The sequence below is a fragment of the Uranotaenia lowii genome, chromosome 2, assembly GCF_029784155.1.
Source record: "Uranotaenia lowii strain MFRU-FL chromosome 2, ASM2978415v1, whole genome shotgun sequence".
In the NCBI taxonomy this organism is placed as follows: domain Eukaryota; kingdom Metazoa; phylum Arthropoda; class Insecta; order Diptera; family Culicidae; genus Uranotaenia; species Uranotaenia lowii.
The window spans coordinates 311,891,547-311,919,357 of record NC_073692.1 but is presented as its reverse complement, the minus strand read 5'-3'; the positions used below and the strand labels follow the sequence as shown (position 1 = coordinate 311,919,357).

At 37.5% G+C, this 27,811-nt stretch overlaps 1 protein-coding gene across 1 annotated transcript; it reads left to right on the top strand.

Moving 5' to 3' along the window:
• The first annotated feature begins 153 nt into the window (after positions 1–153).
• On the top strand, positions 154–25,931 carry LOC129746030 (sodium- and chloride-dependent glycine transporter 2-like). Its single transcript, XM_055739449.1, has 8 exons — positions 154–222; positions 278–497; positions 560–977; positions 8,475–9,213; positions 9,276–9,485; positions 9,554–9,727; positions 12,179–12,490; positions 25,679–25,931. The coding sequence occupies exons 1-7, from the start codon at positions 205–207 to the stop codon at positions 12,272–12,274; spliced, it is 1,875 nt and encodes a 624-aa protein (XP_055595424.1). The 5' UTR covers positions 154–204; the 3' UTR covers positions 12,275–12,490; positions 25,679–25,931.
• The last annotated feature ends 1,880 nt before the right edge of the window (positions 25,932–27,811 follow it).

Below are 27,811 nucleotides of genomic sequence, written 5' to 3'. Positions count from 1 at the left end.
CAAACACCCATTATCGATGGAAAAAAACTACCGGTGTGGAAAATTTGTGCGCATACGCGAATCATTTAGCGAGTACTGTATGTAAGCTGACCAAGGTTGAAAAGCTTAAATCGTAGGATAATATTTGTATCAAGATTTCATAACTAGGCAAACAACCCTTTTGAATAGTGCAATTTGTATGTTGTGTTTAAAAAGTGATAGCTGATGGATCTTCTATCTGAGGTACAAATAAATTTAGTACGAGTTGATTAGATTAAAGAGATCAAGCATTTTTAAGCGCCAAAAGATACAAAGGAACCGCACGCTCTATACAACCAGCAACTGGATAAACAATCAAACGATGCAACCACATTATGGATCTGACGAAGAGGATGAAGTTTTAACTAAACGTGGATCTTGGACAGGAAGATTCGATTTCATTTTATCACTCCTTGGCTACTCGGTTGGATTGGGAAATGTTTGGCGATTTCCGTATCTGTGTTATAATAACGGTGGCGGTAGGTATGCTTATACCTTGACCAAATGGTTTAAAATTATTTCATACCTCTTTCAAAAACAGGTGCCTTCCTCATTCCTTTCACAATTATGCTGATCATTGCTGGTTTACCGCTGATGTTCATGGAACTGTCTCTGGCTCAGTACGCCGGTTTGGGACCGGCTGTTCTATTCAAACGATTTTCTCCCCTATTTCAAGGACTTGGTTTTGGCATGGTGCTAATTGCAGGCATAGTTATGCTATACTACAATGTTATTCTGGCTTGGACTTTGTACTACATAATGGCATCCTTCGAAGAACCTCTTCCCTGGAAGGGTTGCAATCATGCTTGGACCAGTCAATACTGTTACTCTTACGAAGAGGAGCATCAGTGTCTTGCCAAGAATGGAACCTACTATTTGAAACAGTGCTATGAAAGTGCTCAACTGATAACGAATTATACCAGGGTCCCGAAGAAACCACCGGCTGAGGATTTTTTTAAGTAAGTAGATGCTACATTTCATGTTATTGGTGGCTCCAGAGAGTGATGTTTAGTTGAGTTCATTTCTTGGTTTCTTGCCCCCACCTCAAACTCACTGTGGGTTGAGATTTCTGACTGAGGACGTGGTTTAAACTAGAGATGTACCGAATATTCGGCCAGCCATATCTTCGGTGCCGAATACCACCCAAAAACCGTTAAGCCGAATAATCGGCTTACCGAATAGTTAAGCTAAGTATATGACGGAATATTTATTTTTAAAATTTATACAATAACAGAGTGGTGAATTGATGTTGGATAAATTACAAAATATCTTAAAGTAATGTTGCAAAAGCAACACAATTTTCAAAAAATGAAGGTTTCAGTAAAACATCGTAAGGTGTCTGTGTATTTTTCACTATATGGCTGATAAGTACCGCTTTATACTTTGACTATAATTTATTCCAAAGTTTCTTGGATGTATCCGGGCTTGCCCTAAAATTCAATAAATAATTTTCAAGATAAGCCAAATCTGGTCAGGATGCCCAAGTTTACTTACATTATTTGCTAAATCGAATAAAAAACCTAACCTAAAACTTTGAAAAGATTTGGTTTTTGTGTCCTCAAACAATTTTTGAAAGTTAATTTAAAAATGAAAAACAATTTTTTTTTATCATGAGAAGCTATTTGAACGCTGCTGCAGTGCTTCGATGAAAAAATTAAAGTTCAATTTATTTTCTATCGCTATCACAAACTCGGGTTAAATATGTTTTTTAATATTTGCATTTTTTGTTGTTTTATTTGGGATTTTAAGCCTCTTGGATTTATTCATCCTATGAAGGGTGATACGGTCAAAATTTGGTCAATATCAACTTGACGCATTTCTTTCAAATTTGTATTTAAAAACCTGAACACCCGTCATTTTGAAGGTGTGCGTGTGTGTGTAGAATGTTACTCCTATTTTGATTTTGGAATTCACTCTTCAGTTGTCAAAATGCCGTCCAAAGAAGAAGAGCAGCGTATCAAAATTTTGCTCGCGCAAAATCGCTAAAAGTTGCCAAATCAACCGTTTCAAATGTAATTAAAGTGTTTGGGGAACGTTTGTCGACAGCCAGGAAGTCTGGATCGGGGGGAAATCGAAAACCGGAAGCCGCTGAGACGACAAAGAGAGTTGCCGGTAGTTTCAAGCGAAACCCTAACCTCTTTCTCCGAGATGCCGCAAATAAGCTGGGTGTATCGTCTACAATCGTGCATCGAGCCAAAAAAACGAGCCGGACTATCGACTTACAAGAAGGTAGTGACTCCAAATCGCGATGATAAACAAAATACGACGGCCAAAGCGCGATCCCGGAGGCTGTTCACGACGGTGCTCACGAAGTTTGACTGCGTGGTAATGGACGACGAAACCTACGTCAAAGCCGACTACAAGCAGCTTCCGGGACAGGAGTTTTATTCGGCAAAAGGAAGAGGAAATATAGCAGATATTTTCAAGCACATGAAACTTGTAACCGTTGTTACAAAAGGTATTAGTTCGTTTTTCAAATATTTTAAATTGTTATAGGTGAGCTGTTGTGTATTTTGTTGAATTTATGTTTAGGAAAATAGGGATTATTTATTATACTAGCTAGAATGAGGATTTTTTTAAATATTCAAAAACATGTATTGTTAGATTTAGACGGGCGGGCTTCATAGAGGGTGTTCATGGTACTATGAACAGAGGGGGCGGTCCGCCATATTGGGTGGCGCAAAAAAAAGGGTTGGCATAGGAGTATGGGAAAAGAGGAAGATGGCTGAGCTTCCGTTATGTGTCATTTTTATCTTGGCGTTCGTGTGTGAATGTTGTGAGTGTTTTAAGTATTTCCGTTATAATTAGGTGGCTGTAAGAGTCCGACAAACTTGGATCATTCAGGTAAAATTTACTGGAATGGGGTGGAAATGATCCGTAACTTATGAACCTGGTTCAATTCTAGGACCTTTTAATCCTTGATTGGTTTTCTAAGGGAAAATCACGACCTCACACCACACACGAGTCGGCCTAGGCAGTTTTTGACTGTCTACGCCTAACCCGTAAAAGACCTGTCTCTCTGGTCCCGTGGGGCCATAATTACCAAGGAGAGTTGTCTCAGGCCCAAGGGCCTTAACCGCTCAGGAGACCCCCTCTCGGCGCGACCAATACGGCCTTGCTGTGGTCCGCCGATCGTGTCAACGAGGGAAGACGCCATTAAGCAAACTCCAACAGTCCGAAAAACTTTATTTTGGACAGTCAACCCTATCCACGAAGCGAACTCTTGGTCATCCAAGCAGGAGTTCAACAGCATCATCGAGCATCGGTGCAACGAGCAGGATCCTGAAGCGCGCCAACGAGTACCCAAAGAAAATCCGTCGACGGTATGTACACCCCATATAAGAAGTGCCCCTGAACCACACTACACACCCACACCCACACTTTTTTTAAGCAAATAATAAATCCCACGAGTAAAAGTCAATAAAATCCCAAGTTTCAATTAAATTAACTCTTTTTGATTTGGCAAGAAACTCCGCAGTTTGCCTCTTAAAATTGGATCCCCGTTCCCTCCGTTTACCCAGTAGTAGGCCGACCCTGAGACACAGTTCAGGGGTCTCCTGCTACTGAGCTAGTTCCCGGGAGCATTGGGCCAGAATGTTTTAAACTGTCAAAGTTCGTGAAGAAATATATGGTGAAAAGCAGCATTTTCATAGCTTCACCAAGAAATTTACGTGAAAGAGTGTTTGAATAAACGTCAGCTGCCTTTCCTGAAGAAACACGGTTGTTCCGTACTGTTTTGCCCGGATTTGGCATGTTGCCATTACGGTAAAAAGGCCATGGAGTGGTACGCCGCCAACAACGTGCAGGTGGTTCCCAAGAACAAGAACCCTCCCAACACGCGAGAGATCCGCCCAATTGAGAAATACTGGGCTATTGTCAAGCGGAACCTAAAGAAGACCAAAAAAATATTGCTAAGGACGGGCAGTGCAGATATTGCCCGACAGAAGACGTGGTAAGAAGTGTATTCGAAAAAAATGCAACACTTTGTTTTGTAAATAACTTTTGTATGTATGGATGGCAATTGATGAAATTTTCAGTGAATCTTCCTAGTAATGTAATGTGTACGTCTACAAAATTTGGTGACAATCTGTCAAGTGGTTTTTGCAATAGCGTCCTATACAGAAGTTCATTGACAAATTGTTTTGAGCAGGATTGAGGAAAATCCAAAAAAAACCCAATAAGAGACAAAAATCAGCTGGATATCAACTATTCCAATCAATGTTCCGAAAATCAATCAAAATAAACACTCAGGATGCGTTTCCTGTTGGATACATTCTGATTGTATAATGGGATAGCGCCTCTCGCAACTGCTTCGCCCGACTGGTATGCAATCTCGATCAGCGCTCTACTCAGCAATGCCAACCGAGTCCCATCATTCAGAATCATCGGGTTTGCAAACATCGCATTTCGGAGATGAGTGAGATACCAACTGATCCATTCTGAATGTCATTCACTCAGTATCCGCCTGGCTGATTAGAAATTGAAAAGACGGCGGAAGTGACCATCTTTCCATCACAAAGACAACTACAGTTTGATTTTATTCTTACTGTAGTAAAAAAAGCTGTAAAATCAAATAAATTTATTAATTGGCTATGTTTAAAATCAAACAACATTTGCTAATGATCGGTTTCATGTATCACTCGCTCGCTGCCTGAACCATTCACACCTGATCCTAGCCCAACATGATTCGCCGTATGCATGTATGTATGGTGAGATTCCAATTTGATGATAGTGCTGCACTGTTTTGACAGCTAGCATCGTGCGAGGTGATCTGTATGATCTGTATTTTAGCGATGAATAGAACGATCGATGATCGGATAAGTCCAGTAGCAATCAATAACAAAACCCGATCGCTGTACGTTCAGTTGCGAAGTGCAATCAGGAACATTCATTGAAAATGAGTGATTTTCGGAACACTGATTCCAATATTCCATATCAACTATTCAAGCTCAATCCGAAAATATGAATAGAGTAAGTGATAAAAAGCCATTTTTTTCTGACTGGTTCGTCTAGCTGACTTATAGGGTAACGGACCTATTTTGGACCCCTTTGGGAAGTGGCTATGCTATTTTCTGGCATAAAAAAGGATATGTTAAAATTTTCGACTGCTTTATCCGTTCATTAAGAAGATCAAGGCTTTTTCTATCGAAAAATATCGTCGTTTGTTGCAATGTAACAAGATTAAAGCCTAAAAACGCGTTTCTTCGATAATTACTCTGGTCGGTATTTTGGACCACCAGATTTCTATTTTGGACCACCCTTTGGACCTATTTTGGACCACCCTTAAACTAAGTAAGTTTTTTTTCTAAATTTTGCTATATTTCGACAGCGATTGATGCGCAATTATGCGAATTATTCAGATAATTTTGTCTTTTTTTATTGTCATAGACTATTCAAGTTTTGTTTGTTCGATAAGAATAGAGTAAAACAGTAAAATTTCTGTTATATAGTGTGTTCCAAATGTTCCAAATGTTGAAAATTCTGACAGCACACTAAAATCTCGACGAAATTCGTTCTGCAATGTTCAATACTGACCAGTTGGCTTATCTTTAGGCTCAATTTTCAGAACGCAAATCTCCATCAGGCGACCCAATGATAAGTTTAGAAAGTCTGACATCATGAACTTCGCGACATCAATTGATGCATTTTGACTTTCAAAACCTTAGTGGATTTGGTTTGGCTTCAGTTCTGTAAATAGATTCAAAAAGATAAAAATGTGCGAGATTTATGCTATCTTTTTAGCCATCTAAAAGCCAGATTTTTTTCACACAAATTCAGTTTTAAGTTTATCGCATGTAAAATTTACACATTTCAACCACCTTTTCCCAAGTTTTGAAACATATATAGCTAGCTATAATTGAATAATTATTTGATAAAATTGTTCTAATATTATGAGAGATTCCAACTGTTACAAAAATTAAACTCGTTGCATATTTACCGATTTGTTGTCGTTTTTCCAAACCCCTCCTTTAGACGGGTTTTATATTTCGTTTCTTCTACCTAAACAAGTTTTTTATCATCGAAAATCATTCCTGAATGCACTCATTTTACTGGCAATCCTAAATGGTTGAAATTTTTTGACCAAACTTTCAATAATTTTTCATGAAGCATAAAAAACAATGAAAATAATTGGTGCGAGTCCAAGTTTTCATGTTTTGAGGCTTCTTTAAGCTGTAGCTTTTAACAACTGCTTATCAAACAGTTGCCATTGATGTTGATTGTTAGATTAACGTGATTAAAAGCATAGTGCACAAAAAGTAAGTTGAAACTATGATTGGCTTGGTTTTATGCCGATTAAAGTGAACCTCGTCTAACGGCGAGTACTGGCTTTGGCGAGTAGATTAAATAAGATCATACTTAAATTCCAAATTTTAATCATAATGAGTGATTGAAATAGTGTGCATAATTCTTTCATATCGTCGTATAACGTCTTATTACATTCATGAACATTTAACATCAAGTTTAATACCATGATTATGTTGAGTGGTCCAAAATAAGTCCCTAAGGAATAAAGTAGGACCTATTTTCGACATGGGTCAAATTGCTATTAAAACCAGTTATTTTGCTTTTTCGAACTTGCAAAACAGTTTTCACGTGTTTTATCATAGCTGTGAACATGTTTGTGTTTGTAAAATTCATCACAGCTATGGAGCAAACCTCTTGAAAATTGACTCCAATAATGGCACTTCCTCCTGAAATGGCACTGATTCGGTTCAACTGTGAAAAATCAAAACTTTATTTTCAATTTTCTCTCCGTTAACAGCTTACTTAAATAAAATTTTAGATGTGATTAGAATCAAAAGAAGTAGCTTTTTATGAATAACATGATTTATAAGAGAAATATTGGCAAAAAGCTACAAGGTAATCCAAAATATGTACCCGGTCCAAAATAAGTCCGTTACCCTAAATAGCCCTGACTTCGTTTCCACAAGGCAGAAAAGCTGGCCACACCGGTAAGTTTAACAAAATACGGTGGTCAAATCCTGCGCAAAATATTTAGCCTAGTATCATAACTTGTCTTGTAATAAACGATAGTCGAAAACGTAAAGACGTGTTTCTCAATATTCGAAAACGAACTCTTTGGCGGTTATTTGGCAGGTTTCCAACCAGAAACTTTTCGTTGACAAGTCTCGCCTGTATTTTGCGGGGATAAACAAGGAGAAAAAAAATGAAAAATTGAATGTCTAGTTCTTGAGGAGGCTAACGATCTTTGGAAACTGTAAATTACTCAGTCTTCCAGAAAGATTGACACGATGAATGGCTAAAAGTACAAAGGAGACTGCCTCCAAATTTAATTGGTCCCACAAAGTTTATGCTCTATTTCAGTTTGATCTGGATCTTTGACCAAATTCAAAATTTTGAGTTATTTTGATGGTCAAGCTCCAGGAAACAGCAAACGTAATCAAAAATAGCCTTGATGTGAAAAAAGGTGGTTCATAGTAGGCATCATAGATGGCGCACGTGTTTCCCAAAAATTAAAGTCGAAACATTTCTTCATTGGACGCTATCTCAAAAACCACTTAACGGAACATCAACAACAAAAAATAACATATTTATAAATTTGACATTAGCAGGTAAATTCGCTGAAAATTTCATTTAATTCCATCCATGCATTCAAAAGTTTAACACAAAACAAAGTGTTGCATTTTTTTCGAATACAATCCTTAGCCGATCTATCGACGAAATCCCTTTCGGCTACACGACTCAAGAAGTTGGCGATCGACGCTGAATTAGAATCAATCGATCGAGGAGGAGTGTTGAAGTCGGTCGATCTATCACAGCACAGCAATCAAGATACTCCAATCCCAATAGCATTAGCTCGTAAGTTTTTCTTTCATTCGCAAATAGAACTTCAAACTTCCAAGACGTATTTTTCTTTAACTCTGTTGAAACCCCATACTTAATGAAAAATCTTGGATAGACGAGAGACCTATACTTGAAGAATGTATACAACATCTTATTTATGTATACAACATCTGATTGAAAATAATCGACTCAAGAACATGAGAGGGGCTAGTTTTTAGTTTTTCAGTTTAGTTTAGTTTTTTTTTTTCTTATAAATAGTAGAAATAGTTGAAAAGGTCAACTACATCTCTTATCTCGACGAATTTTAAACCAAGTTGAGTTATACATCTGTTTGTTCTTTGTTGCCTTGGGGGCATTCATTAATAATTGCATTAAGCCATGCCAAAAAGTTGATTTCTTGCCGGTAATCATTGACCGGCCGACTGAACTGTAATTGTTACGGATATTTTTCGGTAAAATTAGCGGAATAATTTTATACGAATTATTACGAATCACTGCAATTCAAACACCTAATCAAAAACGAGTTGGAAAAGTTGCATTACAAGATTGTAGAACTAGGTAGTTTGGTCAATAAACTTACCGATCTTGATTACTATGTACCTGCCATTGGTTTTCGAACATTGGGACCTTTAAAACTTTTTCCTTTCCAGAAACTATCTCCTGCAGCTGTCTCCCGGGATCGAGTCAACGGGAAGCATCAGCATAAACCTGGCCCTGGCTCTGATGGGTGCCTGGTTGATCGTATTTCTCTGCCTTTGCAGGGGTGTCAAATCATCGGGAAAAGTGGTCTACTTTACCGCACTCTTCCCTTACGTTGTGCTGATAATGTTGTTCATACGTGGAATCACACTTCCGGGGGCCTACGCCGGCATAATGTTCTATCTGGAGCCGGATTGGGAAAAGCTAAAGCACGCACAAATTTGGGGTGATGCAGCTGTGCAGATATTTTTCGCCCTCAGCCCAGCCTGGGGCGGATTGATAACCCTAGCATCGTACAATAAGTTCTCAAATAACTGCTTCCGTGATGCGGTCATCGTGGCCGTTACAAATATTTTGACATCGTTCTTTGCTGGGTTTGTGATATTCTCGGTGCTGGGCTTTCTGGCACATGAACTGGACACCGAGGTTGGCAGAGTGATCGATCAGGGTGCTGGATTGGCGTTCGTGGTTTTTCCCGAGCTGGTGACCAAGCTACAGATGCCGATGTTCTGGTCGGTGGTGTTTTTCTTTATGTTGCTGACCCTCGGACTGGACTCCCAGTTTGCTCTGATGGAAACGGTTGTAACGGCTGTACTGGACACTTTTCCTCAGTGGCGTCGCTGGAAGCTGAGAGTCGTGTTTGGAGTAGCCGTTATCGGATACTTCGGTGGATTGATTTTTATTACCAATGTAACGTTTCGAAAAATTATCGATTTTCTCAAATTTAACTAGATTTTTCGTTATAATTTTAGAGTGGAATGTACTGGTTCCAGTTGGTGGACAAATATGCCGCCTTCTGGTCTGTCTTGCTGATAGCCATCATTGAGTGTGTTCTGATAGCTTGGGGTTACGGATCGGATCGATTCATTTCGAACATTGAAGAGATGATCGGCAAACGATCGCAAGCATTTCATACATTTTGGACGATTATTTGGAAGTACATTACACCGAGCACGTTATTGGTAAGTTGTTCTTCTAGATCTGTAAATACATCTCAAGACTAGTATTTATAATTTTGTTTCTATTTCAGTTCATTCTCTGTTTCAATTGGATCCAATATAGGCCAGTCACCTATGGAAAGTACAGTTATCCGGTTTGGGCAGACATTGTAGGATGGGGCATTGGATTGTTGCCCATTTCGGTAGTTCTGTTGACAACACTATATCAACTCATCACTGATGCCTCGGATAGATCCATGATGCAAGTAAGAAAAAAATCTCATTCATTGATTTTAGTGTGTTGTTAATAAGCGTTGTCTCAAGAATTTTCAATGGTAAAGCGTACATGAACTGCTAAACAATGTTGGTTTTTGCCTACTTGCAAATTCTAGTGGTGGCTCCAGAGAGTATTTTTTTTTTACTTGTAACATGAAGAGCATTTTGAGTAAAACTTCTCAATGGCCCTTATTCTGCACCGCGCGTGAGGTGACGATAGTCGAGCCGCCCAAGCAACTCGATTTCAGGTGTCGCTTTCGGCGAGGAACGTCACTTCGGATGAACTTTGTGAGTTCTTCCCCTATTCTCGTAGTCTTCGTGGGTAAGAAAAGTCGCACTCAGGTGACGATTTTAGGTAAGGATTGTCGGTATGGATTCAGGTGCCGACATTGCAAAAATTTGACTTAAAATTGCATGTTCGGAGGGGTTTTTGATGATAAATTGTATACGATAGCCTTAACACTGAACGGAAAATTTGTTTCATAAGTGTCAAACCTTACTTGAAACATTTAAAAAATAAATTCTAAACTGATATATTTTTTTTTTAAAAGAAACTCGATTTGTGAAATGTAAAGCAGTATCGACTTCACAATTTCAAAACTAAATTACAGTTTATTAATTCAATGTTTACAATTGTATTAAGAGCGTTAACATGTTCGGATGTTCCACGAAAAAAGGTTTACGGTGTGCGGTATGCAAGGTTTCAAATTTTTTTTTGGTGTAACATGCTTTACAAAAAACTTCCCCACCGGGAGATCGAGCAATGTTGCTTATGAAGCGGTTCGCATTTCCGAGCGGCTTCTAGTATAAACGGGGTTGCAATGACGTCGTTGGATTAGGAAAAATTAAAAATGAATCGTCTCCTCTGAGCAGCACGACGTACAGCTCGAAGCAAATATATTGCTGATACTAATCTGAAAAGATTAAATATTTTTAAATCATGCTGCTTGCTAAACATAAAACACGTCCGGCTTACCTGGAAAACCGTACCAGTACCAGCAGCCATAGACTTTCGAATTTGTAAGGCTTTTTTCTCCAATTCTTACTGAGATTTATGACGCTGGTTTGCCACATTCGCAGTTTAAATTGTTGATGGTCACCAGGGCCGTAGAAAACAAAGTATTATTAACAGTGGTTTGATGTCAATATTTGTCTCTGTAAATCATGCACAAAAGACGAAAATTGAAAAAGCTATGCGCTGCAGGCTAAAATTTATCCTAGGCCAAGTACAATATCTCAGATCGGATCACGGGAAGGGGTCGTACAACGAGCCTTAAGTTTGTAAGGGATTTTTATACATTTTGTTCAGGAGAAACTTAAAAAATCAGTTTTTCATCAATAACTTTGGTTCCCTTCAGCTCATTTCTTTTGAAAACGGGTTTTCCTTAAAGCCTAAATTATGACAAATAATATTTTATCCGAAGACTGCAATTCGATTAGAGTTTAGATGAAGAAGTTATTAGGCTTAAAAAAATGGACTTACTTTTAAAAGAGTGGTATCCATCACTGTTAATGAGGCGCCAATATGTCCGATCGCGCTGACTCATTAAGACTGTATTCAAAAGAAATCCGCCGAAGCTAACCAAAGTAATTGACGAAAACCTGGTTTTTCATGTTTTCCCGAACAAAATGTCTCAAATCCCATAAAAACTTCAAGCACCCCTTTCCGTGATCCGATCTGGCTCAAATTTGGTGTGAGATCTTGTACCTACTCGGTCTAGGATCAATTTTAGCCTGCAGCGCATAAGATTTCACAAGTTAAATATTTCCAATACAAATTTGGGGAGGTCTATTGCACATATTTGGCAGATTTGATCACTTACGACTTTCATCATCCACTTTTCATATTAACTGATAGGACAATAACAACACCTTGTGTATTTCCCACGTGTCTCATGTGGTCCAGCAAGGACTGAAATTTCGTTCAGTTTTCAAACAACCAAGCCAGTTGCATTTTTGAAGCTTAATGCAATGGAAATCCTTGCTAATCCGATTGTGGCTCCAGATATTGAAAAAAAATTAACCAATTTTGTTTATGCACTTCGAACCAGAGACAGTATTTTTTTTTTTGTTTATTTATGACACTTTACCACCTTCAGGCATTCGTGTCTAACGAGAAAGTAATATTTTATTAATGTCTCAACAGTCAACATTAAAAAAATTTTGTCCTCTGTTACTAAAAGAACTTAATTTAGTAAAATAACTTAATTTTAATTCAGTATAATCGTCTATTAGTAACAAACATTATAAAGAATGATTCGAGGATCAGGCAGGATAAACGTTTGTGTCTGCATCCGACTTCCACTTGTGGAAAAACAATCCACTTATGGAAAACTGTGGTTGAAAATTAAAAAAAAATTGATATGAAAACAAATTAATCTGCAAAAAAGTATCAAACCTAGTACACAAAAATATTTACCAAGTCAATTGTTTTTTTTCAGAAAATTCACCACCTCCTGAAACCCACACCGGATTGGAAAGCCGCCAAATCATGTCTCTACCATCTGGAGTACGATGATAATGGCATTGAGCTATGAGACAACCACCGAAGCGCCAGCCATCGTCATTGGATCGGTGATTTATGGACCATAATACAGATAAACAGTTTTCCGTTGTCGGCACCCTTGTAGTGCATCCAACAACAACAAGAACAACAACCTTCAAACCAACCCGCGAATCCAGTCGATTATCTAATGTGTGAAACGGATTAAAGGTTACAATATTCTTGGCACAGTTCGAAGGTTTTCTGTTATGTAAATATCGTTACCATCATTTTCATCTTTCCTATGTAAAGGACAGCGATGTTAATAAATATTGCCTCCATTTATCATCGGCAGAGAAAGCTTATCTGGCTCGTTATCTTACTTCCTGGGTGTACTAATTTAATATTTTTGGATTCATAAAACAAACGGTAGCCGAGCAGCTACGTACATTTATGGGATACTTTCAAGATAAAGAGAGAGATATAAAGATGAAGTTGACACAGTTTTATTGACCCATACCCAGCATTCGCATGTGGAGCCATTGGTTAGCGCGAATCTATTAGGCAGTTGTGCAATGTGGGCAAACATTTGCTAATCTACAATTTGCTGGAGGTACGAATGTACATGTTTCCGGCAAATATCAATTTAATTATATTTATTGAGAAACATTAGATTGTTTACTCGAATGTAAAATTGTAAACAATTCATTAAAGGACGAGGCCATATATAAACAATTGCAAAACTTTACTGTTCCCCATGGGGTGCCCCGCAAAGGATTTAATCTGGGTCCACCACTTGTAAATTTATTTATAAACGATTTTGGAAACTAAGTCATTCCAGAAATCAGTGTGTGTTATTTCACACATAATCGAGATAAGTACTGTAAAACGGGGTAACATTGATCACCGGGGTAAATTTGACCAACAATAAACTTTTCCACATTATCATCAATAACTCAGTCGTTAGTTTGAATTTTTGAAATCTGTTTTCTACGTTTGAAAGCCTATGAATTGAGTATCAAATAGGCAAAATTTGGTATGTATTTGAATTTTTTTTTTCTTAGCTTAGCTTAGCTTGATTGACTACTCACATCCACCTGGTTCATTGAACCCGAAATGCTACATTATCCATTTTTACAAAATAATTTCCATTAAAAAAAAGTTTGTGGACCAATTATCAATAAATTATATCATTTACATTATTTTTCTTTTTTTTTCTACAAGACATGCATTTCGAAAACCATGAACACAGGCGTGGCTCAGTAGAAATAATTCCACATCGCCAATGGTTGCTACTCCGTGATTGACCGAGGCTATCAATTTTGCGCAAAGGTCAAAAGAATGATGCTTGAGATTAGCATCTCATTCTCAATGCACAGAACTGATACTCTCTCTTTGACCATCAATAACGGCGCCGGCCACGTCCTAGTAGTCAATAGATAGTTAGGAAAAGAAGAAAAAGGGATGAAAGAAATAAATTTGTGCTTTAGGACCGAGGTCACCTCTGCATCCTAGCAAATAATTTTGTTTTGGAGTGTGGGTTGAAGGATATGATCAGGAAACACTTTTGACCAGTGCGATATACTATTTTAATCCTATTCTCAAAATTATCATTTGATTAAAATTTCGAACTGTTGCAAGAAAAACCTTAGGTTATTACAACAAGTCTATGTTTTTATGAATGTTTTCCTACACACCTTTATCAGTTATCTCATAGTTAGTTCTCCTCATATGCTCCTAGATTTTGGTCTATTGAAACTCTTTTTTCTATTTTTGAAACCTGCATAAAAAATCAAAATTTAAGAAAAAAATATACTCAAAAACATACCAATGATCAGAAATATTGTATTTAAGTTGATAATCGATAAAACCAGCTCTTTCCTCGAATGCGATTCTATAACATAAACGAACAAGTAAAACAATTAAAAACTGATTTATTAAAATTTAAATGACAATAATTATTCTTAAAAATGATTTAAAAAACTAAACAGAAGTGAATAGCTTTTTACATTCAAGGAAATGCTGAACTCTCGTAAGATTATGCAAAATAAGAAAAATGATTAACATTGAAATTAAGAATTCGTCTCAGAATTTTTCAAAATTGAGCCGTTTCAAGTAAAGAAGTTACAGAAAAAAATCAAAATAAAAACAGTACAACTTGAATTTGTATTTGATAATGGAAAGTGATGAATATTGAAAGAAAGCTGAAGAATTTTAACCAAACAATAGAAGTTTTGCAATCTCATGTTAACTATACTGATAATGTTTTCCTATTTTTTTGCGATTTAATTAGTTGTGTTATAATTTTCAACAATTCATACATTTCTTGTTTTTTCCTTCCCTTATTAGATCTACATTTTTCTATTTCATGATATCAATATATTATTACGTGATTAAAAATAAATAAATGAAAAAATAGAAGCACTTGGAAAACGTACTTTTATTACCCTGACTGTTTAATATCCAAGTATTTGTATTTTTTTAATTTTTCGTCATTCGTCTGCTTGTTGTTTTGTTGTTAACTAAAGTATGACTCTTTTTAATTCAAATGATATCACTTCGTCGAAAAACTTGATAACGAAAAGCTGGCTTTAAAATATTAAACAAGTCTAAACAGATCCTAAATTTTGAAAAAATATTAACATGCTCTTTGTGAAGAGTAAAACTTCCTCGCTCTAAATTGGTTAATTCATATACAGCTTTCAAATAAACAGATGGAATCAGGCAGCAACTGAATCAACTCACGTTGAAAAAAAAGAAGAAAACATACCTGGAGCTCCTCACTAGATGCCGACACAACATACTTACTAAATATTCCAGAAGATGGCAGCGTAATGAAGGTTGAAACTTTTCTACATTAGCGCCATCTCTTCTTCGAATCGAGTAAGCTGTAGCAAATCTCTTCATAATGGCGTCATCATAATTCCAAAGATAGCAAACAACAAAACAAATTCACATTTTAACCACTTTGGCCTGAAAAAAACTTCAAAACCCCATGCTTCGCGCACGCATCAGCCCTTCGCACATCACTAGAACAGGAAAACTACTCCAAAACTCGTTTACAACACTTATAATTTCACTCCCGAATCACTTCACATTTGATGCACTTCCATTTTATACAGAGTTACCAGAAGCCAGTTCTTTGCTCTACAACTAGCTAACTATACATGAGAAACTCAGAAAGAGAATTCCCCTATTTGAATTTTTTTTTCTGTTAGTCGAAAATCTAATTTCAAAATCTTAAAATATCTATTTTTCCAAGGCTCACAAACAAACAGCTCTCCTGATTATACCAAAAAGCATTTAGAAGCAAACGGGTTGTTTAATGTGAAAGAAATTTTTTTCTTCTTTGTATATGGACAGTTAGAGTGCTATTTTTATGATCATTTAATGATAAATTTTTTATATTTAAAAAATAAGGACTTTTTCCAAGAGTAAGCCCGTATTGGACAAATGAATAGGAACCCTATCAAATGGTTAACTTTGAAGAAAAAATGAAAATGGAAATAGTGAGAGGGCCTAGGGGAATGTGTGAAAGTAAAATTTCATTTGTATTTTGAAGCTCATACTATTTAGCAATTATAATTATTTTTGCCCCTAAATGTAGGCAGCATCATAGTTCTTTTTTCGATTATGAAATTTAAAAAAAAAACGTTAAAAATCAAGGTTAAATTGAGAAACTAGCATTTTTAAATATTATTATGGTGTTTTGTATCCTTTATGTTCAAGAAAACTCGTTAAAACCGTCAGAATAAAGACTGATCAATGTCACCCCAAAGCATCATATTCTGAACTGAGAGGAAAACGATTTATAAATCAAATTAAAAGAGGTCTCATAAATTTCTGCATCCATGTTCTACGTTCATAGAAGTCCAGTACTGGTTTTAAAAATATAGAACATGCTACATTCCCCTTAACAGAAAAAATAATCGAAATATATTGAAAAAAGTTATCAATATTACCCCGGATTACGGTAGTTCAAAACATTAAGTTTGTAAAGGTAGTGCTGCACATCAATGTGAAATACCGTTCAAGGGAACAAAATGTGTGCGTTTCACACATTTTGCAGGAAGCGTTCAAAACGGGAAAATATGTGAAATAATAAAGCGTTGTTTATGTTTATGGAGATCTAAGCAAGCTTTGGTGGAGTGCGGTCGGGTTTTTATTTTGCTCATGTAAATTTTCTTCCGGTTAAAGAAAATTGAACCGATTTTTTTAAATGTGAAAATTTGTAGAAATAAATGTGCGTGGATTGGCCTTAGTTTTTCGAAAGAAGGTCAATTGGTTCCACATCTTAGAAAGGCCCCCATGAACTCAGCTGGATACAACACAAAATTGGTGAGCTCGTTCCATTGTTTTTGTATTTATTTGTTTATTTTTGTATTTATTTATAAATCATAACATTATTTTTCATCAATCCTATTTGCCAAGTAGGATTTCCCGTAAACATAAAAAAACCCTCCCCTCTCCTGTCTGAAAACAGCATCCACTGTATGTAGGGTCGTATGAGTTCTCTGCACCTGAAAAGTTTATTTTGCTGTTTCAGACCATCCCTTCTATGATTACATTGACTTGCCACGGTGTGCATTGTGGTCCCACACTAATACTCAATATCAGCACCTGAAACGAGTATTGAACCCAGATACTTGTTTTGGCATCTCGTGTCGGGATTGATCAATAGTTGTACCTCGTGTATCAGCCAATGCAAGATGTGTGTAGTCACCCTATGCTATGCTATGCTATAATAAAGCGTTGTTTATGTTTATTTCACTCGTAACGACGCTTCAGCCGCATAAATTCTTCGATGTAGTTTATTTGTACTTGGCTTACATCAAACTGATTGAGAAAAATGAAAAACATCAAGTTTGATTTCACACACATTTTTCTAATTTAAATTAATTAGGATAATGTGTAAATTTCGAATCTGCATCGTATTTAAAAATCACAAACCGGTTTGCGTTTGACAGTTCCGCTTCGCATACATTTTTTCAATCATGTGTGAAATTTGTTTATAAAACAGAACAGGTAGGCCGTTGCGATCAACCTCAACGAGATATGTAAAAAATTGTAAGGTAGGCCCCCTCCCCCTTCCTATCTCCCCATTGAAAGGAGGGAGGGGTACCCAAGCAACCAGAATTCTGTTAAAAAGGTTCCATAGAAGCTTAATCAGTTCTCGTTTGTGTCTGAAGAGAATGCTAATCAGCCCAATATTTAAGTTCTTAAAGCTACTTTCAAGTTCGTTTAGGTGGCTGTAGAGAACGCTATTTAGCTTCCAAGAGAATATCAAAACGCGCCGAAAAAAAAATCCGTGTGACAGATTTCTCTGACAATCAGATGTTAGATATTTAGGTAGCTGGTCTATCATGGTCTATCTCATCGGTTGCTCATGCTGCTTACGCCTAGAGAATTGAACCGCTGCTCTCTAGGTTGCAATGAAACTCACCAGCCTCTCGACCAACCCAGCAATAGTTCTTTGTCACTGTAATAATTAGTATTCAAACTTAATGTCATCTGAGATAATTGAATATGTTGGTCAATAGATTGTACCTTATTTCGTTTAAAGGACTTTCAGTACACAATTTGAATAATAACAAAAATTCGCCTCATCTAAAATTTCTTCGAATTTCTTAACATTTATGAGAAAAATTCCAGAAAATCTTGAATTCCATTTGTAAATATCAGTACAGATATAAACAAAACAAATACCATGACAAGAAATTGATAGACATTTTTGACATGTCATGTGAGTTCCCATATAGGTTCTTTGAAACATCTTCAAGTATCTTAATGGTGCGTTTTAAAATGTTGCGCGAACGTTATCGACCTTCTTGAAAGAAGTTCCATTAAAAGCGCTTAGAAGTTCCGTTATCGATAGTTTAACCTTTCAAAGGGCGATGGAAGTTCCTGAGTAACTTTTACGCGACAAGAGTCACCTGAAGTTCCCGTAAAACATTTGTTCAGCCAAATGTGAACTTCGGAGTTCCATCTTTAAGTAAAAATGCGACTTTTGGTTGCTTGTGTAACTAATATTCGTAGAAACATTCCTCGAACCCAAATATCACCACATGCCAAATTTGATACCATTTGTTTGATTGGTTCTCGAGTTATACAAACATTTGTCTTTTGTTTGGGAAGCCCCTCCTTCCCTTCATATGAGAGGGAGGTGTCTCAAACCATAATAGGAACCTTCCCCTGTCTTCAAAACCCCCACCTGCCAAGTTTTACGTAAAATGGTTCAGTAGTTTCCAAGTCTATAGGAAACAGACAGACAGAAATCCATTTTTATATATAAATAGATGGCAATAAAAACTATTTATTTCCCCGACATAAATATCGAACACAGTTGTACCGGATAAGTTTTTCAATAACGATCCGCCAACTGCAACGTTGAAAAAGTCACGAATGCCATAAAGATGGTAAAACGACTATAATCGAAACAAAAACAAAGTCAAAAAAAAAATCGGTAGCTGAAAACTGTCTTGTTTTGGAAGAGTTAGATGAACCTGACGAGACTGGCGATACCCGAGCGCTCCCTTCGCAATTGGAACAGCTCGAGGCTGGAGGCCAAGCGTTGCTGAGTTTTTCGACTTCTTTACTGGGTTTAGCGTAAATTCTGTCGGCTCGCACATTACAGACGTTCCGGAAATCATCAAAGATGTTATTACCAGAGACGACCGTGAGAAAAGGCTACGTGCTGTGGAAGAAGAACTGATATCCTTATAAGCCAACCGTGTGTAGAGGTTCGAAGTTTGTCCAACGGATATGAAACCACTGAGGACGAAGTGGGTCTTCCGAATGAACGGGAACGAGAACGGCCAAGCAGTACGATACAAGGCACGCCTCGTGATTATAGGATACCTGCAACCCTCCGGAGTAGACTTCGAGAAGACTTGGGCAAGGGTGGTCAAGCTCATGACGATTCGAACGGTTTTTGCGATTGGAGTACGCTACAGGCTCGTATTCCACCAAATGGATATAAAAATCTATATGGAGAAAACACTCAAACTAAGCCGTGAAGGTTCTTTAACAAAGAAACCGTATCGAGAGCTGCTCGGCAGCATTATGCAGGGTGTCCATTTTCAAATTCCCGGTTTTCCCTTGTGAGATTTAATTTTTACAAGATTTATTGACCGAACAAATAGACATTTTATTATATTTGTAAGTGAAAGTGTGTGAGAATTTTTAGTGAATCAATATTGTAACTCGAAAGTTATTCACAACTGCAAAATTTGCGGTGAGACTTATAGGATTTCGTACCGATAGTAAAGCATTTAACCCTTCATTTCATGATTTTTTATTTTTCCCTTAAAATCATTTTTAACGGTTGGAAATGATGAGAAAAAAAAATTAAAAAAAATACGATTTTTCACTTTTTCCATACATTAATTGTTGCAAATTTGTTACTTTATGAAACGAAGGGTTAAATGTCGAAATGTAATAATTCCAGTATTCCATTTGTTCAACGAAAATTGTCACCTTCGTCTTAGTCTTTGGCAAATTTTTTTTCCAACTTTGACAACTGTTCTTTTCGGACGTCATCTTGGAATCTTGAAGTACAACATTGCATCATTTTGAAACCACATTATGATATCATGTGATAAATCTAAGTTGACCTTCTGGATCTCTGGATCTAAGAGATTTCAAAATTCGTTCAACTAATCAGAACCGAAACTTCTATTTGTCAATAAAACAGTTTTAGGTTCTTAAATTATTTAAATTTATCTTGAGGAAAATATATTCTCCGAGGTATTTAAGGTTAGATTTTTTCGTGAAAATAATTAAACGATATATGAAATGCAAATATTTCGTCAGGAACGAAAAGCCCATATTCATGTCTTAAAATGATATCTGCAACACCAAAAGGGCTGGAAAATGATATATTTTGCCGAATATTTGATGATACAAATGATAATTTTTTTTAGAATTCTCATGTAGAAGTTTACTATATTTTAATTCAAAACCTGGTAAAATTTCAATGCTATAATTTGATTTTACTTGGGAAGTTATAAAATTATAGATGTGCATTTGAAAAGGGGTTCTCAATTCTGATCCATAAATGTCGATATTAGTTTCAAAATTTTATTGGCAATTCGAACTTTGAGTTTAAATTTTGAATTCTAACCCTAAGATATATACTTAGAATTTTGAATATGGATATATGATTTCGAATGTTATTTGAATAATTATTTCTGAATTCATAGTATCTACTGTGTACTAAAATTAGGAATTTAGATTACTTCTTTCTTAGTCTTGGTTTTATTTCTGTTCTAAAATGACTATGTTAAATCCAGATATCTAATGAGTCTGAATTTAAAATCTCAAGCTTAATTATATTTTAACATTTTCAAATATAATTTTTTTTTTTTTTTTTTTTGTTTTTTTTTTTTTTTTTTTTTTTTGGGTTTACCAGAATGAATCGACGGGACCCTGGGTAGTGTATTTCCGGTCCAAATCGAAACCCCTAAATGTTATTTCAATTTCCCGAGACCTCGACCGATCGTACTCTTCCGTAGTCAGCTACCAGCCGATGAGTCGGAACAAAATGCGCGTTGTTGTTGGTAGCTTGAAGGAAGCAAACGCCATTGCTTGTGACGAGAGGTTTACGATCGAGTACCGCGTTTACGTTCCCGCTCGTGACGTGGAAATCGACGGAGTGGTAACCGAAGAGGGTTTGACCGTCGATGACCTAATGGAATCAGGGGTTGGCCGATTCAAGGATCCTGCTCTTCCAACGGTCAAGGTGTTGGACGCGCGTCAACTAAAATCAGCATCAGGCGAGGGGGAAAAACGGAAGTTTTCCCTGTCGAACTCTTTTCGGGTTACCTTTTCCGGCACTGCACTTCCTGATTACGTTGCGATCGGGAAGGTTCGTCTACCTGTGAGACTTTATGTGCCTTCGGTCATGTCCTGCCAGAAGTGCAAGCAGTTGGATCATACGGCCGCCTACTGCTGCAATCAGGCACGCTGCTCTAAGTGCGGGGAGAAGCATGAGGAAGCTTCGTGTACAATACAAGCATCAAGCAGGTGCTTGTATTGTACTGGTGAAGCCTCTCATGCTCTCTCGGCGTGTCCGAAGTACATATCGCGCCGGGAAAAAATCAAGACTTCTTTGAAAAATCGTGTAAAAATGTCCTATAGAGACATGGTTCTGAAGTCTTTGCCAATCGTCTCAGAGAACCAGTTTGACCTTCTAAGTGACTATGAATCCGAAGGGGAGGATCCATGTGAAGGAACATCAACTGGGCCATTTTCAAAAAATAATGTTTCACAGGCTCCAAAAAGGAAACGCATCACTAAAACACAATCCAGAATAGCTGCCAGCAAACTTAATACTAAAAGAAATCCTCAAAGTGGAAATAGTAATTCTAACCCTCCTATTAAAAGTCCTCCGTGTTTTAATCCGTCCCCGAAGGACTTTCCTCCACTTCCTGGAAAGTCAAAACCCCAGGCTTTCCTTCAGAATTCAGGCCCTTCAGTAGCTAACAGGAATGCAACAATTCCCAGAGAAACTGCATCTGATCCATCGTCGAATGGTTTTCCCAGCTTTTCGGCTGATGGTAAGATGAAATTCTCGGAAATTGTTGCGTTCATCCTGGACTTTTTCAGTGTACCAGCAGGATGGAGGACTATGGTTAATATGTTTGTACCCCTTTTGAGAGAATTCTTGAAAAAGAAAGCTCTCACTATGACCCTCATCGCAGAAGCAATTTCTTTCGATGGATAATTCATCCAATGAGGGGAGAGAAATTGTTTCTGTATTGCAATGGAACTGCAGAAGTATTTTACCAAAATTAGACCCATTTAAAATATTGGTACACAATTTGAATTGTGATGTGTTCGCCTTATGCGAAACTTGGCTCTCTCCAAACGTAGATTTCTCCTTCCAAAGCCACAACATAATTCGCCTGGATCGTGATGGTCAAAGAGGGGGTGGCGTTCTTTTGGGGATCAAGAAATGTCACTCTTTCTATCGTATTCCACTACAACCATCTCCAGGTATTGAAGTCGTTAGTTGCCAAGCTAGAATAAAAGGTCAAGACCTTTGTCTAGCCTCGGTTTATATTCCGCCATCTTCAAGCGTTAGCCGGAACCAATTGGCGAATATTATTTCACTTCTCCCAGAACCCCGGCTAGTTCTGGGAGATTTTAACTCCCATGGTGTGGGCTGGGGTAGCTCACGTGATGATGATCGTGCTAACATTATTTATGAGCTGTGCGACGACTTCAACATGACTGTCTTAAACAATGGGGAAGTGACTCGAATTAATGGATCCCAATCACAGCATAGTATTTTAGACCTTTCTTTAGCTTCTTCCTCTCTGAGCTTGGATTGTACGTGGAAGGTAATCCAAGACCCTCAGGGAAGTGATCATTTGCCTATCAATATTTCTATCATCAGTGGTCGTAGTCCACCCGAAGAAATCAATATTCCTTATGACCTCACAAGGAATATAGATTGGAAAAAGTATGCATCTAGTATAATTGAAGCCATCGACTCAACGGATGAGCTGCCTCCGGAGGCAGAGTATGGATTCATCTCCGGAACGATTGTGGACTGTGCAATCGGGGCACAGGTCAGACGAAACGAGAACTCGACGATCCTGAAAAGACCTCCTACTCCGTGGTGTTCTCGCGCGGGAAATGAAAAGCGCAAGGCGTTTGTCGAGTTTCGCAGAACCGGATTGCCAGAGAAGTTCCAACGTTACTTGGCTTTGGAACGCAAGTTCAAGAACTTGATCAGGGCCAAGAAACGTGGGTATTGGAGGCGATTCGTTGATGGGTTATCTCGAGAAACGTCTCTGCGCACACTTTGGCAAACAGCACGAAACATGCGTAATCACACTCCCACGAACGAAAGTGAGGAAAGTTTGAGTCAATGGCTATTAAAGTTCGCGAAAAAGGTCTGCCCGGACGCAGCACCAGCTCTGAAAATATACCGGGATACAGAGAATAGTTCCGAAACCGAGGATAAATTCTCGATGGTCGAACTTTCACTTGCGCTCTGGTCTTGCAACAATTCAGCTCCCGGACTGGACAGAATCAAATTCAACTTGTTGAAGAATCTACCAGATTCCGCTAAAAAACGTTTATTGAATTTATTCAATAAGTGTTTGGAACTGAACATTGTTCCGCAGGACTGGAGACAAGTGAAAGTCATCGCCATCCAAAAACCGGGAAAACCAGCTTCTGATTACAATTCGTATAGGCCGATTGCAATGCTCTCGTGTCTCCGGAAATTGCTCGAAAAAATGATTCTCTTTCGGCTGGATAAATGGGTTGAATCAAACAACCTGTTGTTAAGTACACAATATGGGTTCCGTAGAGGCAAGGGTACGAACGACTGTCTAGCATTACTTTCATCAGACATTCAATTGGCGTTTGCCCAAAAAGAGCAGATGGGGGCAGTATTTCTGGATATCAAAGGGGCATTCGATTCGGTGTCCATAGAAGTGCTATCTAGTAATCTCAACTCTTGCGGACTTTCACCAATATTGAACAATTTTCTATATAACCTGTTGTCTGAAAAATCATGAATTTTAGTCATGGAGAAACCAACGTTAAACGAATTAGTTACATGGGTCTACCCCAAGGCTCATGTTTAAGCCCCCTGCTATACAACTTTTATGTCCGAGAAATCGATGCTTGTATGGCACAAAATTGCACGCTAAGACAGCTTGCGGATGACTGTGTTGTTCATATCACAGGTAAAAAAAGGCACTCAAATTAAACCTCCGTTACAAGAAACTCTAAATAATTTATCACATTGGGCCAGGAATCTAGGTATCGAGTTTTCGCCTAGTAAAACCGAGTTAGTAGTTTTTTCAAGGAAGCATTCCCCTCCTCAAATAGAGCTCCTTATGATGGGTAGAACTATAACTCAATCTCTTAGTTTTAAATATTTGGGTGTCTGGTTCGACTCTAAATGCCTCTGGGGAAAACATATTAGATACTTGACACAAAAATGCCAAAAGAGAATCAATTTTCTTCGAACGATTACTGGAACCTGGTGGGGTGCTCACCCACAGGACCTCATCAGGTTATACCAAACAACGATACTGTCGGTCATAGAATACGGAAGCTTTTGCTTTGGGTCCGCCGCGAAAACCCACCTAATTAAACTAGAACGAATACAGTATCGTTGTTTGCGTATTGCCATGGGTTGTATGCAGTCGACACATATGATGGGTCTCGAAGTACTGGCGGGAATAATGCCGTTGAAAAATCGATTCTTCGATTTATCGCTACGTTTCCTAATTCGAAGTGTAACCATGAATCCTTTGGTGATAGAAAATTTAGAAAGGCTTATGAATATTAATCCGCGAGTCAAATATGTGAAAAATTATAATACTTTTAGTCAATTAGATATAAATCCTTCTTTATTAAATTCGGACACGAGTCACTTTTACCCGATTAGCAGTTCCTTGATAAAATTCGATCTATCCATGACCGCCGACATCCGTGGAATTCCAGATCACGTCCGACCCAACATCATTCCTTCAATCTTTGCTTCAAAAGTACGTGAAATTGATCCTATAAAAATGTTCTTTACTGATGGTTCTAGAATCGACAACGCGACTGGCTTCGCAGTGTATAATGAGGGCTTTGAAGCTTCGTTCAAGCTTCGAGAGCCATGCTCCGTTTACACTGCTGAGCTAGCCGCTATTTACTGCACCTTGGAACACATTCGCACACTGCCCGTAGACCACTATTTCATCTACTCGGATAGTCTCAGCTCCGTTGAGGCGATTCTATCGATGAAACTGATGAAGCGCTCTTCCCATTTCTTGCTGGAAATTTCTGGGATATTGGGCGCTCTGATCGAAAATTCGTATAGGATTACCTTAGCTTGGATCCCGTCTCATTGTCTTATACAAGGCAATGAGAAGGCGGACTCATTGGCTAAGGTGGGCGCGTTACAAGGTGAAATCTTTGAGAGGATTATAACTTACAATGAATACGTTTCAATACCTCGCACTTTAGCGATTAACGCTTGGCAGTCTAGCTGGGACAATGGCACAATGGGACGTTGGCTCCATACGATTATCCCTAAGGTTCCGACGAAGGCATGGTTTAAGCATTTTAACTTGAGTCGCGACTTCGTTCGCGTGATTTCTCGGCTCATGTCAAATCATTGCCGGCTTGACGCGCACTTGTTTCGTATTAATCTCGCTGCAACCAATGTTTGCGTTTGTGGGGATGGCTACCACGACATCGATCATGTTGTATGGACGTGTGAAAGGTATGGTCAAACGAGGGCTTGGCTACTGGATACCCTTAGGGCCCGAGGTAGATTACCTGGGGTTCCAATTCGAGACATTCTGGCAAACTTAGATTTTGGATATTTGTTCCCAATTTACAAATATCTCAAGCTGTCTGACTTGGTCGTTTAGTCCGCTTACCCACGTAAACTCTCCCCTTGTGTGTTCTTCATTTAATGTCTGTTTTGTTTATTTATTAGTACTACCTCTCATCCAACGGGTTCGACACATTCCTGAAGAAGGCTGGCCAGAAGGTTGGAAACCGATACCATGCAAACCGTAGCTACCGAAACCACAGCTAAAGAAGGCCACCACCGGACCCTAATGGAAAACTGATACTGAAGAATAACCCCTATAAACCCCTTCCTTTTTCCTTGTTTAAAGTTTTTTTTTCTAACTGTTGAGTCGCCGCGACTATTACGGCCCCCTTCCTTACTAACCAGTGAAACGAATACCCTCAGCACATTTAAACTTTGTAAAAGTAAAAGGCCTTTAATAAACTAGTTGTAAATAAAAAAAAATATAATTTTGAGTCCGATTTCAAAACTTTCAATCTCAAACTGATACCAGAATCTTTTCAAAATTCATTTGCATTTTCCGTTGAACTTCTGAATGCATGATTAAAGTCGTAACACAGAGAACTTAATTCGATCTTCTTTATTCTAAGTTCTGAATCAAATCTGTAAGTGCTTCACTAAACCCTTTCCACTCATTACCAGATGATCCAAAATATACAGAATGACTCTTTTTTTAGTGAAAATGCGATTACATTCAAGAAAAATACGAAGTTTTTGTTGAATTTTGCCTTTGCTGCATATAAAAACCGTTGATGACAAATATTTCACCCGAAGACTGTAACTCGATTGGATTTGAAACAGAAAAGTTTTTGCGGTTCAAAGATTATATTTGGTCGAAAATTGTCGTATAAAACGCAATGCGTAAAAAGTACCCATTGCGTGTTGGACAAAATTTGCGGCCTTTGAACCGCAATAACTTTTCTGTTTCAAATCCAATCGAGTTACAGTCTTCGGGTGAAATATTTGTCTCAACTCAGGCTTTGAGAAAATCAACCATAAAAAACAATCAGCTAGTGATGAAAAAAGTTATTGATGAAAAACCAGTAATTTTCGTTCCTTCCGGGCAAAATACCTCAAAATTTTATTCACGTGTGAGACTTAAGCAACTCCTCCCTATGGTCAGATCTTCCTGAAATTTGGCATGTGACCTTTTGGTAAGCTAATAAATAGTTTTGACTTGGAGCGAGTGAGGTTTATCATGTTTCATTCTTCCTATACTAAAATAAGTGTACTGCGGTTCGTTAAATTATTAAAAACTCCAAAAAGTTCAGTTATGGTAAAGTAGCCATAACTTCTTCAATTTTCAACCAATTTTGATAAATAAACACTTGAAATCTTTGTCTTAAATTGAAATTTAAGCGCAAAAGAAAATCAGATTTTTAAATGCTATCATCGAGTCTAAAACTTTTGTTGAAACAAAATTTTCTCTAAAAAAATACGTTTTTTTATAATTTTTTTTCTCATAAAGTCACTAATATCAGCAATACTGTTGGTCAAACGCAAAAACAGTGTTTAGATGATCGATAGAAAACTTATTCACCTTCAATATGCAAAAGAGGGATTTCAAATTACTGTTATGCCTTCCAAGATATTTTAATCTAAGTACAAGAACTTTTTTAATTTTTTCGAAATTTCGTATTTGGAGCATAACTCAAAAACGGTTCTACTGAGATTTTTTTGAATTTCATTTTCGGATTCAGCGCCCGATTTTACATTAAAAATGTTGGTCAGTTAATCAAGTTCACGATTTTTTTTAAAATTTTGTAAACTAGTGTAATTAAACTAATTCCACTCCAAAAAACACGGGTTCAAAGATTGCCTTCATTTCTTTCTCAGAAAGTTTTTCGATCAAACAAATAGTTTTCAAGATACCCGACTTCATAAGTGTCCCATTTTTAAATGAACTAAGCTTTACTTAATTGAGGGGTTGTCATCAAAGGAATTTAAAATCGTTAGTTTTTTTTACATTCCTCCAAATTCTAAAACTTTATTTACTGTCTCCGTCTGTCTCTGTGTTTGTTATTGTTACGGTTGCTTTCTTCTGTTTCCATCATTTTTACAAATAAATACAATACTCGATATCGTCAACATAACAACACTTTTGTCTTCCGATAAAGAATTTAGCTGCGATCTTGACTCAAATCTTCGTTTTTCATCCAGCAGGTTTTTTTCATAATCCTTCCCAATTTCTAAACCAATTCCAAAAACGAAAAACCGAAATACGCAACAAACTTCTACCGTTATTTTTTTTAATCT

Coding starts and splice junctions, on each gene's coding strand:
- LOC129746030 (XM_055739449.1), top strand. Junction 978..8,474: donor CCGGCTGAGGATTTTTTTAA/GTAAGTAGATGC, acceptor TTTCCTTTCCAG/AAACTATCTCCTGCAGCTGT. Junction 9,214..9,275: donor GATTGATTTTTATTACCAAT/GTAACGTTTCGA, acceptor TTATAATTTTAG/AGTGGAATGTACTGGTTCCA.